The sequence below is a fragment of the Eptatretus burgeri genome, chromosome 8 (assembly GCF_056783735.1).
Source record: "Eptatretus burgeri isolate ZD-2024b chromosome 8, Ebu_testis_v1, whole genome shotgun sequence".
Taxonomy (NCBI): domain Eukaryota; kingdom Metazoa; phylum Chordata; class Myxini; order Myxiniformes; family Myxinidae; genus Eptatretus; species Eptatretus burgeri.
The window spans coordinates 62,305,222-62,323,116 of NC_140968.1; the positions used below are offsets into that span (position 1 = coordinate 62,305,222).

General features: G+C 43.5%; 1 protein-coding gene and 1 long non-coding RNA gene across 3 annotated transcripts in view; one reads left to right on the forward strand and one right to left on the reverse strand.

Moving 5' to 3' along the window:
- Positions 1-6,906, reverse strand: part of LOC147021861 (pyruvate dehydrogenase (acetyl-transferring) kinase isozyme 2, mitochondrial-like) — a 116,775-nt gene extending 109,869 nt beyond the window's left edge. For both annotated transcript variants that reach the window (XM_085892278.1, XM_085892277.1), the window contains exons 1-2: positions 6,775-6,906; positions 4,555-4,693 (exon numbers count right to left, since the gene is read on the reverse strand). In XM_085892278.1, the coding sequence (XP_085748404.1) occupies positions 4,555-4,693; positions 6,775-6,892 (257 nt within the window). In that variant the 5' untranslated portion in view covers positions 6,893-6,906. The remainder of the gene's footprint in view (positions 1-4,554; positions 4,694-6,774) is intronic.
- LOC147021863 (uncharacterized) overlaps positions 6,904-17,895 on the forward strand; it is a 14,413-nt gene continuing 3,421 nt past the window's right edge. The window contains exon 1 of the long non-coding RNA XR_015060970.1: positions 6,904-7,012. This is a non-coding gene — a long non-coding RNA (uncharacterized LOC147021863). The remainder of the gene's footprint in view (positions 7,013-17,895) is intronic.

The window sequence follows — 17,895 nt, forward strand, 5'->3', positions numbered from 1 at the left end:
TCAAAGACCATACGGCACCCCCATGTTTTTGGTCTCCACAATTTCTAAATACGCCGTGCGACTACCCGAAAAATAAAAACATATGTGACTGCTACATTGTGTGACCGTGGAAATACTGCGGCCGCCCTATAATTGCTAGTGGCCATAGATTTTGGAGACCCCACGGCCGCCGTGGCAAATGTGACTTCGGCCTAACAAAGCTCAATACATGTACTTCGGCCTCGAGACAAAAGTACGAAGTCAAACAAAACTTGTCAAGTTACTATACATGCACCATAGCTCAAAGTCCAAAACTAATGGTCAAAAACAAAATCATATCCGAGACCACAGAGCCAGAATGCATGATCCGTCTCAACGTTTTCTGTTTAGGTACCCTTGGCTGTAAGGACAGAGTGGATTATCCACTGGAGTTGAACTGGAAGGCTGTCCCATGAAGGAGTATATACAAGTAGCAGCTCTGATCTGGAATGATTGCCATGAACATCTGTGCCACAGCAGCACTTTCTGTCTTCTAAGGACTTTGTCGTCTGACTGATGCTGCAGTTAGTTTAGCAGCTGATACTGCTTTTAGCAGGATGCTCTTCTGTGTTTTTCACAGACTGCAACTATAGTCAAAAGTTCCATTTTATCATGCCCTTTACGAGGGTTATTTAGGCTTTTGGACAACAATGATAATGTCGCGTCTGTTGGGAACATTGAACAATGGTTGCAAACGTTTCTGCACAAATTTCAACAGATATTGAAAAAAAAAAGAACAAAAGAATGAAAAACACCTATTGTGAGCAAATTCCTGTGTATTTTGAAATGAAGTGTTTCAAAGTTAGGATCCGTTGATGCACAAGCTATTTTCATGGTTCATCCAACAAGAGACTGTGGGTTGATTCGTGAATTAACCAGTCGTCAATGTTGTTCAGCACAGTGGGAATTACGACCAAGTAAACATCCTACAGTACAGAATGGGAATGGCTCCATTGTTACCCACGACCAGCAAATAATATTTCACATTGTTGAGTTACATGGAAGTGACTATGATGCATACGAGTTTGTTTATTATGGAATGGCATGTAAAAGTGAACACGCCGGGGTCATGAGAGGACACAATGCAATGAGGATTCTTTAGTTTGGGCATGTTTTTTTTTTTTTTTTGTCTTGACAGTTGTTATGATCATGAGATCAGTTTGTGTTCCCTGTAAGGAGGTTTAAAAAAAAAATTGGCATTTCATAAACCTGGGGTCGATGAGCTGTATTTTCATGAGTCCCCAGCTCAACTTCTCCTAACCAACCGCATAGTGACTCACATCAACACCCTTTGATGTCGTTTGATGCATGTTTGTCATTCTGCCCCAACATTCCACTTTTGCCATTTTGAATATCTCGTACTTTGTGTTTTGTAACCATATGTTGATTTATAGCATCGAGATAGGATATGACACAAACTAACTCTCTCTTGTCGTATTACTGATCTTGCCTCGAACCTCTAAGCTGGAATTAGTTGATGGATATTAAAGATCCCATGGTGTCCTTCATGAAGAGTAGGTGAGTTATTGCCAGCACCACGTCAAAATTCCAAATTCCAACCATGGTCTTCATCGAACGTCAGGCATGGCGAGCCGGTTCGTGAAGGACTTGGGCCACATATCCCCTGTCCAACCTCACAAGAATGTAGGATAAACTATCAATCATTAAAGAAGACGATTTAACCACTGTATTATTGATGCATAAACTATCACATACCAACTTGAAATAAAACAGATATTTTCTCGCAGGAAATTGTGCACTACATGCACGTAGGCTATTCAAAAAAGGTCAATCCATTGATGTCATAATGCAATCATTTTATTAGACTATCCTTGGGCTCTCTCCTTCGCACTGACAAACAAGAATGGCACTCTGTATAGTGGTAGAACACATACCTCAGCCAGGCTGAACAGTTTACGTTTTGTATCCCGTTGATAGGCCGGATCTGGATTCGGACCTTAACCAAAACCTAATCGGCTTGTTTTTGTCACATAACCAACTCATCCGCATCGGTTTACCATAACCCTTCCACAATGGTTTGAAATATCATTCTGTATATCGTTTTTGGCCCAATCTCTCAATGGTTCCCATTGTGTGCTGCCTTTTTGGCTGCTGGTTGCATCATTGGTTGGGGACGCGGCTATGCCGCTGATGCAGTGCCCCTACTACCAGTATACTGGTACTCATTTCGCCGACATTGGAAGGATGACAGGCTGAGTAAACCCCCTGGTGTTAATTCAGTGGCCAATGAGGATCGAACTCGGGACTTTAGGATGCTGAGCCACCATCCTAACCGCAAAGCCAACACCAGGCTCTCTCAATGGTGAAGAATCGTATCCTGATTCGAATCTTCACCAAAATCGAATCAATTCATCCTTGTCACGTACCCAACCTGTCCACCAAATTGTCACAATCCGTCCACAACTGTTTGAGATATCCTGCTCACAGACAGAAAACCAAACATGCAGACAGGGGTGAAAACATAACCTTTGTCCACCTTCGGTGGTAGAGGTAATAACCATAGTTATTTGCACAAATTAGCTAAAACGCAGTTCATTAATTGCTTGTTTGGTTGATGTTCTCTTCTAAGCACATCGTTTCCAAAGTAGGAATGCCAGGTTCAAACTCTATGTACAGTCCTGTTTATTTGTCCATTGTATCCTAATGCCTTAAGCAAGATGTGATTTACAGAACCTTCAGAAAGTATTCACACCCCTTGACTTTTGTCATATGTTGTGTTTCAACCTAAATATAAAATGGATTAAATTTAAACTTTTTGGTCACTGATCTACTCAAAATACCCCATGAAGACAAAGTGAAAACATGTATTGAGAATTTTTTACAAATTAATTAAAGATGAAAATCTGAAATGTCTTGCGTCAATAAGTATTCAACCCCGAGTGGATACTTCGTCGAAGAGCCTTTGGCAGCGGTTACAGCTTCGAGTTTTCTTGGGTATGTCTCTATCAGCTTTGCCCATCTGGATTTGGGGATTTTCCCCCATTCTTCTTTGCAGATTTGCTCAAGCTCTGTCAAGTTGGATGGGGAGTGTCGGTGAACAGCAATCTTCAAGTCTTTCCACAGATTCTCAATTGGATTCAAGGCTGACCTTTAGCTGGGCCACTCATGGACTTTCATGTTTGTGTTCTGAAGCCATTCCAGTGTTGCGTTGGCTGTATGCTTGGGGTCAGTGTCCTCTTGTAACGTAAATCTTTGCTGCAGTCCAAGGTCTTTTGCACTCTGAAGCAGGTTCTCCTCAAGGATTTCCCTGTATTTGGCTCCATTCAATGCACCCTCTACCCTTACAAGTGTCCCAGTCCCTTTCTGCTGAAAAGCATCCCCATAGCATGATGCTGCCACAACCATGCTTCACTGTGGGGATGGTGTTAGATGGGTCTTGAGCTGTGCTTGGTTTACGCCAGACGTAGCGCTTTGCATTTAGGCCAAAGAGTTCAATTTTACATCTCAACAGATCACAGAATCTTTTGCCTCATGCTCTTAGTTTTTCACGTGCCTTTCTGCAAACTACAGGCGTGCTGTCATGTGCCTTTTTCTCAAGAGCAGCTTCCATCTGGCCACTCTCCCATAAAGCCTAGATTTGTAAAGTATTGCAGAGATTGTTGTCCTTCCGGCAAGTTCTCCCATCTCAGCCAAGGAAGTCTGTAGTTCTGCCAGAGTGGTCATTGGGTTCATGGGAACCTCCATGACCAAGGTCCTTCTTGCCCAGGTGCTCATATTGGTCGGACAGCCAGCTCTAGGAAGAGTCTGGGCAGTTCTATATTTTTTCCATTTCCTAATGATGTTGCTCACTATGCTCTTGGGAATTTCAACACTCTATAAATATTTATACCCTTCCCCAGATCTCAGCCTCCTCACAATTCTATCTTGGAGTTCTCTGGACAGTTCCTTGGACTTCATGGTAAAGTTTCTGCCCTATCAATTGTTGAACCTTATATAGAAAAGTGTGTTTCTTTTCTAAATCATGTCCAATCACTTGAATTGGCCATAGATGGAGATGATCAAAGGAAATTGGATGCACCTTAGCTCAATTTGGAGTGTCACAGCAAAGGGGTTGAATACTGGTTGATGCAAGACATTTCCGATTTTCATTTTTCATGTATTTGTAAGAATTTCTAAAAACATGTTTTCACTTTGTCATTATGGGGTATTTTGTGTAGATTGGTGACAATTTTAAAAAAAATTTAATGCATTTTAAATTCAAGCTGTAATGCAACAAAATGTGGAAAAGGTAGAGGGGTGTGAATACTTTCTGAAGACACTCTTTGTACAAGCTCTTCCACCTTTAGCTCACCGTAGAAAAATAAAATCCTGAAAAAAGGCATTGATCTTATAAATCCATCTGTTACATCGGCTTAAGTCATGTCATAGTCTCAGCTCGGGGCCATCAGCGTACTTTGTAACAGGTTGGGGATGAGCGGAACATTTATGTCTCCTAGTGTCTTTGTTGATGAGGTACTATACGTGCACCTCCTCCATGAGCCTAATGCTTAAAAGGCCGTACATTCTCGCAAGTACCAGCTATAGACGAGCTGCACCGACGGTGTCTGAAACAGAGGGCTCGGAAGAAGGTTGATTTCCTTCATGATGTTGGCCATGCGAACGGGCATCTCATGACGTAAAAATGCAAACGACGTCTGTTCACATGCATCTGCACCTGCAAGCACCCCATGAACAGAGACGACAATGACAATTCTCAGCTGCAAATAAATAGTCTGGAAAGTTCAGCAAAAAGCCCTTTGGCGTTTATGAACACATGACAAGAATACATATTATATACAGGAAACAAGTAGAAACAGGTGAAGGAGTGGAGGAAGTTAAATTGAGAATAAACACGAAGAAGTATTTACAGGAAGGAAAAGGGATGGGCAGAGGAGAATTAGTTTGGCAGGATAGCTGATGGTACCACTCACCTTTGGGGCTGTCTAATCTGGGCTGCATTCTCGACCCAACCTGATCAACCCTCATCCTTGTCTGTTGTGTTCCGCCATCCATCGGATGGGAAGTTAAGCTCGGTTTCATCTGCTAGTTTTAGTTGGTGGACGTGAAAATAAAAACTTTAAAAAAAAAAATTACACCTGTGTCTGAAGGACGTGGTTCAGTTTGGCATTTTTAATATGAAATAGGAAAATCCTAGAAACGAACAAAACCCATAAGAATTACCCTTTAGAACCGTTTAGAATTACCCTTTAGTACCCATAAGAATTACCCCTTCGAACCTTTAGAATTACGAGTAGGCTCATTGGTCCATTGGACCAAATTTTCATTGGTCTTTGAGGCCTCGCTGCACAACTGCCTGCTGTGCTGCTTGAGCATCGGTTTGCCTTTCACGAAGCCCAGATGTGCTTGGGCCAGAGTGGAGATTATACGTTCGTTAATTATTATTCTTGCCAAATGATACTACTAATATTATTGTTGTTTGTATTAATTAATATTTGATTTGTTACAACATTATCTGGGTCTTGTGGGTCTTTTGGGTCTTCAGGGACATTTGGGTCATCTGGATCTTTTGGCTATTTTGGGTCATTTGGGTCCTTCGGTACTTTTGTGTAGTTTTGGTATTTTGGGTCCTTGGCATATTTTGGGTCTTCAGGTCTTTTTGGTCTTTGGTAACTTTAGATCATCTGGGTCTTTTGGGTCCTCAGGGCCTTTTGGGTATTGTTGGTCCTCAGAGACTTTTGGGTCTTCAGGGTATTTTGGGTCCTCAGGATCTTTAGGGTATGATGGGTCCTTATTAACTTTTATTTATTTTGGATCTTCAAGGTCTTTTGGGTCCTCAGGGACATTTGGGTCATTTGGATATTTTTGGTCTTTCGAGTATTTTGGGTAATTTGGATATTTTAGGTCCTCCGGTACTTTTGGGTATTTTTGGTATTTTGGGTCCTTGGCATATTTTGGGTCTTCAGGTCTTTGGTAACTTTGGATCATCTGGGCCTTTTGGGTCCTCAGAGACTTTTGGGTCTTTTGGGTCCTCATTAACTTTTGGCTATTTTGGGTCATCGGGGACTTTTGGGTCCTCTTGGTCCTCAGCAACTTTTGGGTCATCTGGGTTTTTGTTTTTTTGATCTTTTGTGTCCTCGGGTTATTTTGTGTCTTTTGGGTCCTCTTGATCTTGGGGAACTTTGGGATCATCAAAGTCTTTTGGGTCCTTGGGGAGTTTTGGGTCATCTGGATCTTTTGGGTCTCAAGGGTCTTCAGGGGTCTTTTGATATTGGGGGTCTGAAAGGGTCTTCAAAGGTCGAAGGGGTCTCAATAAACTAAAGGGTCAAAAGGGTCCCTTTTTCGAAGAAACACCTTGTGCTAGAGAGGTTCTTCTTCTTAATTTTTGACGGACTGACGGATCTGGACAGATGGAGAGATGGAAATAGTCAAATATTGAAGCGGCTTCACCGCATCAAAATCCCACGATTATTAACGGCTCCCTGGACAAATATCAAATTCCTGCCTAGACGACAATCCCTGGGAAGGCAATGGCAAATCACCCATTGCGCAATAAGGGAGCTGGACAACAATGGGAATAAAGTGGACAATGATACTGTATGGGAAAGTCAGAGGGGAAGGAAGGCACTCAGTTGGCTGTCTTTGGAGGAGCACGTACATTGTACACACAACGGGGAGGTAGTATACAGTGCATAATACTTATTGGGTCACAGTCGAGTCGGGCAGTCATGATGCATCATTTACCGGACTACTATCAATGCCACACATTTTAATTCCCACGGTAAAGGTAATTCTTACCGAAATCAATCAACTGTTTTATGGACAGCGGTGATGGAGAAAATCTTGAATAATATTCTATCTGTCTTGTAAGGTTCGCCGCGCTGACACATTTCATGAACACCTTGGAGATCCTCATGACGATCGTTGCTTCTTCGGATACTGTCGCGTCAAACGAAACGCCGCACACCTGTCACTGTACCGGGTTCATCCCCCGAGCGGCGCGTCCTTTGGACTGCCAGTCCGGCACGTACCTGTGGTATGTACTGGGTGTGTGTGTGCCAGTGTGCGTGCATACAGTGAGTCGCGCACTTTACCGAGTGATGTGCCCCGCCCCCGGGAGTTGTGTGCGTGAGCACGGAACACGCCGCACGCGCACCTCGGCACGAGCGACATAGCAAGCACGTTCATCGTACACGCGGCACGCAAGCGAACGTAGAAACTGTGCCTGTGCTGCAAGCGAGAAAGCACAGAAGGTGCGTTCGGCATGAAGCAGACAACAGGAACTGCGGCATTGTTGACGGGTGGAGGAAGGAGAGAACAGCGAGCTCAGTACTTGTAAACAGTGCAACCACAATTACATATGTACATAATACATAGCAGCATCTGTTTTACGTTCGGAAAAGATAGGTGTTCACATTGGTTGGTTGTCAGCTTTTTGAACGCTTCGTTCAGGATGACGTGCGGACCTGGACCATGAATTCAAAACCGAGTCCAGAAGTATAGTATCTGTATTCAAATGTTCCACCACTACCAACGGAGACGATTTGTTTGAACGGTTGGAGGGGACGACCGGCATTGCAGGGAGTTGGCACGCAAGATGTAAGAGCCAATGCCACGAAAAGCAAGAACAAGACGGCGCAAGAGTTGTATATCCCGATGTTATCGTTACCACTGTGACAAACAAGATACCGTACACAAAAATGAACATGAAACATGTAAATGTATTGTTCACCTTCCCTTGGTTGTATTCAGTGTTTACTCCGTGCTAAAATGCCCCAAATGTGTGCAACAGGTTTCTGTCCCCTGTCGTCTAATTGATCTAGCCCGTCTTTTTGTACGCACATATTGCTGCTGAATTTAGCTGCTCTTGTCCCATGGCGATTCGGAGCCAGGTTTTCAGCCGACGGAGAGAACTGAATGGGCACTCTGCTTGGCAGGAAGAAACAAGGCAAACGTGCAGTCGTCAGTGAAGTTTCTCCACCTGGTGGAAAAGATGCCTCATATCAGGTGACATGGCAGTGAGTGCTCCCCGAGCATCGAAAACTGTTTGGAGATGGAAATTCCAATGGAACATTTTCAACTGGACCGTAGGTGCTTCGCAGTCACGTTCAGGATACATGTCGATGCAATTTTTGTCCACTTCAGAAGTTTACGCGCTGTGTTCAGTCGCTCATCTTGCTGCCGAAGAGTAGTGTCTACAATTGTAAAGAACGCTCATCTGTCATGCTCCTTTGGATTATTAGCATGGTAAGTTTGAGAGGCACCGGTGTATTTATTTGGCGGCCTTCTGAAATACTGCAACTTTATGCTATGATTTATATGGTTGCTGCAACTTTATGGGGTCCAGCTCATGAACTTCAATTTTGTGGTTCACATCAGCAACAATTGAAGAAAATTCCTCTTCAGTTCGCAGACTCATAAGTGCATTCCCGATAGTCTTTGCATTGTCGAGCATCCCCGATACGGTTTGCTTTTCAGCCTGCAAAGGTGCTGTGACATCTATTGCTACTCGCAGTCCAAGATATGTCACCCCCGAACTGAAGTTCTTATCGAGGGATCGTGCTTTTGCTGATGACTCAGAGTTACTTGACTCACACATCTCATACAGGCTTTTCAAAACAGCCTCGTAGTTATTGATGACTGAATATATAGCAGTCCGTCGACTCAGCCATCGTTTTGGGCAAAGCGGCTTTATCGTTGCTTCCGACGGGGAAGTTGAAGTATCTCTGCTGATCTCTGAAAACACGCGATTATATTTTCCGCTTTTTCTGTACAAGTTCCCAAGTTCCTGCACCAACTGAAGGGCATCGGTCACCAGAGGATCTGCATCAGATGCTTGCTGAGATATCAAGTACTGCACAGAGAGTGGGCAGCATAACGGAAGTGTAGAGCTAGGGTTGCTCTCTGAAAAAAATTGCTTGGCAGCCGTTGAACTTGACATGCATGTTTGCAGCTCCATAATAAGCTGATGTTAAGACCAATCCGGAGTAGCACATCTTTTATTATAGCAGCAATAGCTTCACTTGTCGTTTCACCTTGCTGGGAGAGACCCACAAAGTCTTCATGCACTTCCAAGTTTTCATCGACATCACGGATACAAATGAATTATTGGTCTTTTCCTTTTATGTCTTGCATGCCATCTACAACTGCCGAAAATATTTCGGAATGTTCCTTGATATCGACCCAAAGCCATGGATGAAAAGTGAAATTTGCATGGATGTATATAAAGTCCAAAGCCATCCCTGAGATGAAATTGCGTATTAAGACCTAAAGTACGAATTACAACCATCCATGCAAATTTCACTTTTCATCTTTTAGCTACATAAGTCAGGCATGTGATGAAAGGCATCACTTTAAAAAAAAAAAAAAAAAACTAAACACATATATTGGTCAAAAACCATTGTGGCCTAGCGCTCGAGTCAAGACATTCTGCTCTTGCCACAGCGGCCGTTACATTTTATAAAGTGTTCGTGTATGCTACATGACAAAAACAAAACAACTACAATGGCACTTGAAAGAGCACATACCTCTCCCAAGCGAAACAGTTTACGTTTTGTATCCCAGACACTGATAGGCCGGATGTGCTGACCGGAATCAAAATCTAATTGGCTTGGTATTGTCATCTAACCAAATCATCCAACAAGTTTTGTCATAATCCATCCACAACTTCTTGAAATACCATGCTATATATTGAGGTGTTTCTCATCAGCGGCATAGTCACACCCCAAGAAAATGAGAGCGACCCGCAACAATCTTCTTCGCAAGCAGAAGAATAATAAGCAGAAGCCGCCTCTCAATGGTGAAAAATCACTTATAAAAATTTAAAACTTCTCGTATCTGTAATCGGATTTTCACCCAAGTGGAATCAATTAATCCTTGTCACACACCCAACCTGTTCACAAAGTTTTGTCTGAATCTGGCCACAACTTTTTGAGATATCCTGTTCAAACATAGACAACCAAACGAACAAACAAGAAAGATGTCATACTTGCACCATACTTCCAAAATCCCTAAAACAGATTTTAACTTAAAAATAATTGGTTGTTGAATTAATTGACAAAATTTGCAAATCCTATTCAAATTTCAAGTCAATCAAATGCAAATTGAGGATTTTAGAAATTCCACCAAATTGTTGACCTTTTGGCCTATGTTGACCACAAAAATAATTGGTGGTTGAATTCAATGACCCGATATGAAAATGCATTTCAAATTTCAAGTCAATCGGATGAAAATTGATGATTTTAGAAATTTGAGAAAGTTGTTGACCTTTGGCCTATGTTGATCTTTTGACCTAAAAAAAAAAAAATCAATAGGCTTCTTGCTTTTGACTAATCTACCAGTTGGTGAAGTGTTATGTCGTGAAGATCGGTTTATAATTATGACCTGTATGCAATTGACAGACAAACAAACAGAATCACAGACCAGACCTACTAATATACTTGTGAATCTTCGATTTCACAAGTAACAAACAGACAGAGCAAGAAAGACATCGTGCAGAGCACGATACTTGCAAAATCCTGAAAACAAATTTCGCTTTAAAAATAACTGGTGGTTGAATTCAGTGACCTTATATGAGAATCCTTTTGAAAATTCAAGTCAATCGGATGAAAATTGAGGATTTTATAAATTTCACCTAAGTTGTTGACCTTTGGCCTATGTTCACCTCAAACATAATGGGTGGTTGAATTTAGTGACATTATTTGCAAACCCTGTTTAAATTTCAAGTCAATCGGATGGAAATTGAGGATTTTAGAAATTCGGCCTACGTTGACCTTTTGGCCAATGTTCACCTCAAAAATATTTACAGCTTGTTAGTAATTCTACCAGGTGGTGAAGTTTCGTGAAGATCGGAGTAAAACTGTGACCTGTTGGCAACTGACATATAAACAAACAAACAGACAGACAAAAAGAGACAGATAGACAGACAGAAAAACAGACCAAACCATTGAATATACTTGCAAATCTTTGATTTCGCAATTAATAACACACACGAACAATCAATATACTTGAACAAGGACAAATGTGTCCAAGAGCCACATCATAAAGGTTTTGTCTTCACCAGAAGAAGAACAATACGAAGAAGAAGAACAACGCGGAGCTCTCTTCGAGCCAGCATTCGCAACGCGACGCGGCTAAAAATGTAACAAGAAACATTGTATATAAAGAAATTCGATAAATCACGTTGTGAACACTGGATATATTGACGTCTGAACGAACCCTCACTTTCGAAACTTCGCGCAGAACGCCGGTTTGGCTAGTTATTATTAATAATTCAATAATACAAGTTGTCCGAAAGACTATTTTGAAGGATCTTCTTTTGGATGAAAGATTCATTACAGAAAGTCGAACCATCCGCATTTTTAACACAACAATAACAACAACTTCCGATATTTTGTCACGTGCCTTGATGGAGCCAATAGTGAGATCCGTCATGGAGGCTCCTCCTTCATGACGAGAAAATAGTGTATTTACGAAATTACAACACATTAAATGGAATAATCTTGAAATAGTAAGGTGAACTTTTCGAAACTTTAAAGCAAATGTCACATATTATTGAAAAGTTCATGATGGACGCTCTCAAAAGGAACCCTCAATGTGAGGATGTGTCCAGGTTTTTAGTATTTAAGGAAATCCGGATCCTGTATATAACAAGGACAAATGTGTCCAAGAGCCGTGTCATAAAGGTTTTGTCTGAAGAAGAAGAAGAAGAAGAAGAAGAAGAAGAAGAAGAAGAAGAAGAAGAAGAAGAACAAGAAGAAGAACAACAACGCAGAGCTCTTTTGGAGCCAGCGTTCGCAACAATGTTTTTGAGCTTCACGAACAACTTCACCAGGCAGATAAACAAATTCGACAACTTGTCGACCAGGTGGAGACTCAGTAGGCTAAAATATGCCGATTGACTGATGCATTTGACAAACAAAAGGAAAGTCCCACGTGTCCTGCCGGAGAGATGAATCAAGGAGGAGAATCTCCTGAATTGAACCAGAGTGGACCTGCGCCGAGTGAGCTCATGAATGATTTTGAAAAGAATCAGACTGTGTTGAAAGATTTTCAAAGACAGCTGTATGAAAATATCAAAGTTTATGAGTTGCTGCTCTGAAAATACCCGAGTCCCGAGAAGGTATCCTCTCTCAAAGATATGAAACTGCACAACGATGATTTTGCGGATCAGTCAACCCAGTGTAAGCGGATGTAGGAGTAAATCAGTTTGGTTTTTAGTGATGGTGATTGGCCGATTCTTCCTTTGTATGAGATTGTTAGAATATATTTTGTTGACTTGAAGTTTCACCACTTTTTAACTGCTAACTTGGTGTTTCGACGTACCTCCTCCCTCCCCCAATTATTTGGTGCAATGCAAGTTTAACATTTTATCAATGCTCATGAGTATTGGACAGGACATTTTTCTGTACATTTGTTTCAACAGTGAGCATATCCATGTTGGAACGTGACTTGTGATTAATCTCTTGGGTGAAGATCTCCATGCCTGGCTGTTACACTCACACAATGTGGTCTATCATTCAACAACTTTTGCTGTAAATCGGCCACAACGTTCTTCGTTGCTCTTCCGTGTGTATGTGTTATAATTCTACTTTAGAGTTTTTAGATAGGATTAGATGCCTCGACATCAAGTCAGTTGAAGTTTGTGATTTTTTTAACTTGATATACAAATTTGGATTTAGTCCGAATGAGGGATTCACTCCTCAGAGTAACTGACAAGGTTTTTAACTCTTTTAATAAGTTTTTATGTGCCAGTTACGACAGAGCATTATTTTCTAAAAAAAATTCCAGTCAAGTTTATATACTGGCACAAAACAAATTTATGTGCCAGTCAAGTTTTCATTGTTTTGACAAATAGAAGTTTCAGGATGCTGTTAATTTCAGGAAAAATAAGGAATTGTAGCACATTTATGCCCAAATATGGAAACAAAAAAAGAAAAGAAAAGAAGATAATTATCTGTGCTTTTAAATAAGTAACATGTATACCTTCCTATAAAATCAAATTGGACAGAACACAATAGTGGGGCAACTTAGCATAACAATTGTGCATTTTGTGAGGAAAGCACCAAATTTGGCACACGAGTAGCCGAACATATGAACAGATTTGGATATTGGGCCATCTCAAATTCAGCCGCTGATGGCTGTGGCAGCCATTTTCCAAAATGTCCGCTAGGGTTACCATAATTTCACTCTAACATTGGTTTGAACATTTATTGAAATGAGAACGAGAGAAGAACCTTCAGAGTGTAGGCTTTATTCCATTTGATTGAAGCCGCTTCTACGGGCACACCAGGGAATACAGGTGCAGCAAGGAGTACATAAGCAGTAAGGTATACATGTGCAACTAATCACCGCAAAATAAATCAGTATAAGCCCGGAGTCCGATATACTCTCAATTCTCACCATTCAACGAGCACCAAGTGAATCGCCGCCGTAAACGACAATGGCCCTGGGACAATCCCCCCCGACCGAGCGGAACCTTAGCTTTATCTATTCCGTGCTCGAGCCGTGCAACATGTGATCACACGTCACGACCTTCAATTCACCACATTTTCCCCGTCTTTAAAATGTAACTAGAGGCCCAACTAACGCACCATGATTACTTCAGCGCTACAGGAGTATACATTTCAAGCAACGCGAACTATCTAAACTACAGAAGCATACATGCCAAGCAGTGAGGATTATTTTGAGTTGTAGGAGCATGGTAATGAGCATCGATATATTATGTAACGAGCATATAGGAGCATGAGCATCGAGGATGCCGATAATCCCCTTTACAGATTGAGTCGGCGAGGGGGTATTATCCGTCAACCTCTCCGGGAGCAAATGGCGGTTTCACTTGAGGGAGGCTTCCGATCCTCTTGGTGAGCCTCGACTCGTGCCGGGGATGACTCTCCGATCGCTCTCGGGTGGAACGCGGCAGCTCCGTCGCCACCATTCTCGGGTGGAGTTCCTGGGGGGGGGGGAACACCTGGGGAGGGGATGTCAGAGGGAGGAGTGCCAGATGGTGGTGTACCTGCGGAAGGAGTACCTGAGGGAGCCAAATGGCGAACCGACACAGTGGTCTCCCTGCCATCCGGGAGCCTGACATGAGCATACTCTGGATTAGTATCGATGAGTTCGACCTCTTCTACCATGGGTTCATACTTGCTTTGTCGTACCGGGCGTTTCATGAACACTGTTCCGGGATGGGTTAGCCAGTTGGGCACCAATTGGCCGTCAACATAACGCCGCTGGTGAGTAAACATTCGTTCGTGAGGAGTTGCATTGGTGGACGTGCAGAGCAAAGAGCGTATGGAATTCAGAGCGTCGAGAAGGGTAACCTCCCACTGCTCGGGCCCCAGTCCTCTCGATTTCAGCGCCAGAGTTATGGCTTTCCAAATAACTCCATTATATCGTTCCACCTGCCCATTACCCTGTGGGTTGTAACCCGTCGTTCGACTAGTTGCTATGCCGTGCTCTAATAGGAATTATTTTAGCCCGGCCGACATGAAACACGGCCCTCTGTCTGAATGTATGTACGAAGGTTTCCCAAACATAGCGAAGAGGTCAGACAGACATTTCACGACAGTGCCCGAGGTCATATCCGAGCACGGAAATGCGAAAGGGAACCTTGAATATTCATCAACAACAGTGAATATGTATCTGTTGTCTGTCTCGGTCGACAGGGGCCCTTTGAAGTCAATGTTTAGTCTCTCGAAGGGAGAAGTGGCCTTGATCAATCTGCCAGAAGCCGCGCCATAGAATCTGGGTTTTAGTTCAGCACAAACAGGGCATGAAGCATTCATTTGTTTAATATCTTCAATAGAATAGGGAAGGTTTTGTCTGCGCACGAAATGTGCCATTCTGGTTACCCCCGGGTGGCACAGAGACACATGGAGGTCTTGCAAAGCCCGACTGATTGTCGCCGAACAGTAGACCCGAGAGAAGGTGTCTGTAGCAGGGTTTTCCCTCCCGGGCTGGTAAACTATGTCGTAACTGTAGCAGGCTAGGTCTATCCGCCATCTCATAATTTTTTCATTCTTAATTTTCCCGTTATTTTTCCCATCAAACATGAATGCCACGGATCGTTGGTCCGTAACGAGCATGAAATGGTTTCCCAGTAAATAGTGTCTCCATTTACGTAGGGCTTCGACAATGGCGTATGCTTCCTTCTCTATTGCCGAGTGTCTCTGCTCGCTTCCAGAGAGAGTTCTCGAGAAGAACGCGACAGGTCGTCTGGACTGATTAAGCGTAGCAGCTATCGCGTGATCAGAAGCATCTGTTTCCACCACGAAGGGCACCGAGCTATCGATCGATAATACAACGGAATTACTGATATCATCTTTGAGGCTGTGGAAAGCTTTTACAACAGCGGCATCTGGTGGGAAGTTTTTGCAATGCACTAGGGGATGTATTTTCTCGGAGTATTGGGAAATCCATCTTGCATAGGAAGCGAACATGCCGATCACCCGGCGCATTGTCTGCAGGTCCTGAGGTGGGGGTAGCTCACGAAGTGGGCGCAATCGTTCAGGATCAGGCTTAATCGTGCCGTCGGCTATCGTGTAGCCGAGAAGGTCAATTGACCTTGCCGAGAATACGCATTTCTCATAGTTGAGGGTCAGATTATATTTTCTAGCAATGCTCAAGAATCTGTCCAGATTCATATCATGTTCCCCCTGATCCCTACCGCACACTGTGACATTGTCCACGTAAACAAAAGTGTCTTTGAGGTTTTCATCTGAGATGATGTCGTCCATAACTCGTTGGAAGCAAGCTACTCCATTCGTGACACCGAACGGAATCCTCCTGAATTGGTAGAGGCGTCTACCTGCCTGGAATGCGGTGTACGGTTTGTCTTCCTCTCGGATGGGAATTTGATGATAGGCGCTTCGCAAATCGATGGTGCTGAATATCTTATAATTGGCCACGCGTTCGACCATCTCGTCTATGCGCGGCAAAGGGTAGGCATCGAGTTGGGTGAAACGATTGACCGTTTGGGAATAATCGACAACCATTCGTTTCTTATGATTCTGATTGGCGGTGACCAACACCTGTGCGCGCCATGGCGAATTGCTCGGTTCTATAATTCCTTCTTCCAGTAATCGCTTGGTCTCTGAAGTGATGAAGTTCATATCAGCAGTGGTATATCGCCGCGATTTGATCGCTATCGGTTTACAGACCGGCGACAAGTTAGCAAACAGCTGGGGGGACGTTACCTCTGCGGTGGTCAAAGCATTTAAAATTAGACGAGGTTTGCTTCTTCCAAAGGGTATTTCGACGCTCGTGTGCTGCTTGAGGACATTATGACCCAGAATTACGTCTGCGCATAAATCACGAAGCACCAGTACCCTTACATCCCGATGCGTGTACCCTTTTACGTCCAATTCAACATTGCAGTACCCTCGTACGCGGGACTGTAGTGATGTGGCGGCCATGCATACCGTATTGTCTGTCGGGTGGATCTTCCATTTCCTGCCCTTCACTAGCGAGCTGTTGACGAAACTTTCAGAGCTACCGGTATCAATCAGAGCCTCAGCCATATGCCCGTTAATTCGTACGTTGATGATAGCCTTGGATAGATTCCCCGGTGAGGCTGCAGTTAGTTTCTTTTTTGAGTAGAGAGCCGCAGAAGTGGGTTTATTTCTCCTTTGGAGTAGATTTACATAGCCTGGCATAATGCCCTTTCTTTTCACAATTCATGCATGTGGCATCTCTGGCGGGGCATTTGTGGCGAGGGTGTCTTTTGTACCCACAAAAGAAGCATTTACCAACCGGAGTAGTTGCTGAGGAGTTTGACGAGGTCTGGGTATCCGACTCCTCGGGTTTTTCTCCATCCCCTGTGTCAGGCTGTGTCTGTGTCTGTGGGGTTCCTTGAGTTTCCACCGTAGCGGCGTTCATTAGCAGCATCGGTGTCCCAAATGACTCAGATTGCTGCTGAGCCGTATCCATCGCTCGAGCCTGGTCGACTACCTTTTCAAGAGTGGGTTGCGCTTTCTCTAGTAAGCGTTGCCGTATGTGGGCTGATCTGAGTCCTTGGATAAATGCCTCCCGGGTTGCTTCATTTCGGTGTTCCTCGGCGTTTACGGCCCGGAAGCTGCCGTCTTTTCCCAGCTGTTTCAGAGCTTGCAGGAACTGATTGATTGTCTCCCCGGCTGCTTGCTTGCGTGTGTTGAGAAGATGTCGTATGTATACCTCGTTCTTGTGCTTCACGTAGAGCGCCTGCAGCACGTCGATCGCTGCTTCGTAGATGTCACACTCCGAGAAGAGCCTGTATACGCTGGGCGAGACATGATTCACAAGGGCGGCCAATTTGTCGGCTCCCTCTTCGATGATGGTCAGATAGTGTGAGAAGGAACGGAACCAATGCGACCATTTCATTTCTGAGTGAGTCGCGTTTGGGTCTGCGTCGATCCTCTCTGGTTTGTAGATCTTGTCCATCGTTGGTTGAGAGAGCCGAGAAAACCAAATGGAATAAATTGAAATGAAAACGAGAGAAGAACCTTCAGAGTGTAGGCTTTATTCCATTTGATTGAAGCCGCTTCTACGGGCACATCAGGGGATACAGGTGCAGCAAGGAGTACATAAGCAGTAAGGTATACACGTGCAACTAATCACCGCAAAATAAATCAGTATAAGCCCGGAGTCCGATATACTCTCAATTCTCACCATTCAACGAGCACCAAGTGAATCGCCGCCGTAAACGACAATGCCCCTGGGACAATCCCCCCGACCGAGCGGAACCTTAGCTTTATCTATTCCGTGCTCGAGCCGTGCAACATGTGATCACACGTCACGACCTTCAATTCACCACATTTATTAAAAACTGAATTAAGAAAAACATAACCTGTAGCCACCTCAAGTTTAAAGATAGCTGCCATTTTGCAAGATGGCTGCTAATTATTTGTTGTACCGGACGACGATCTCACTCATAGAAATTGG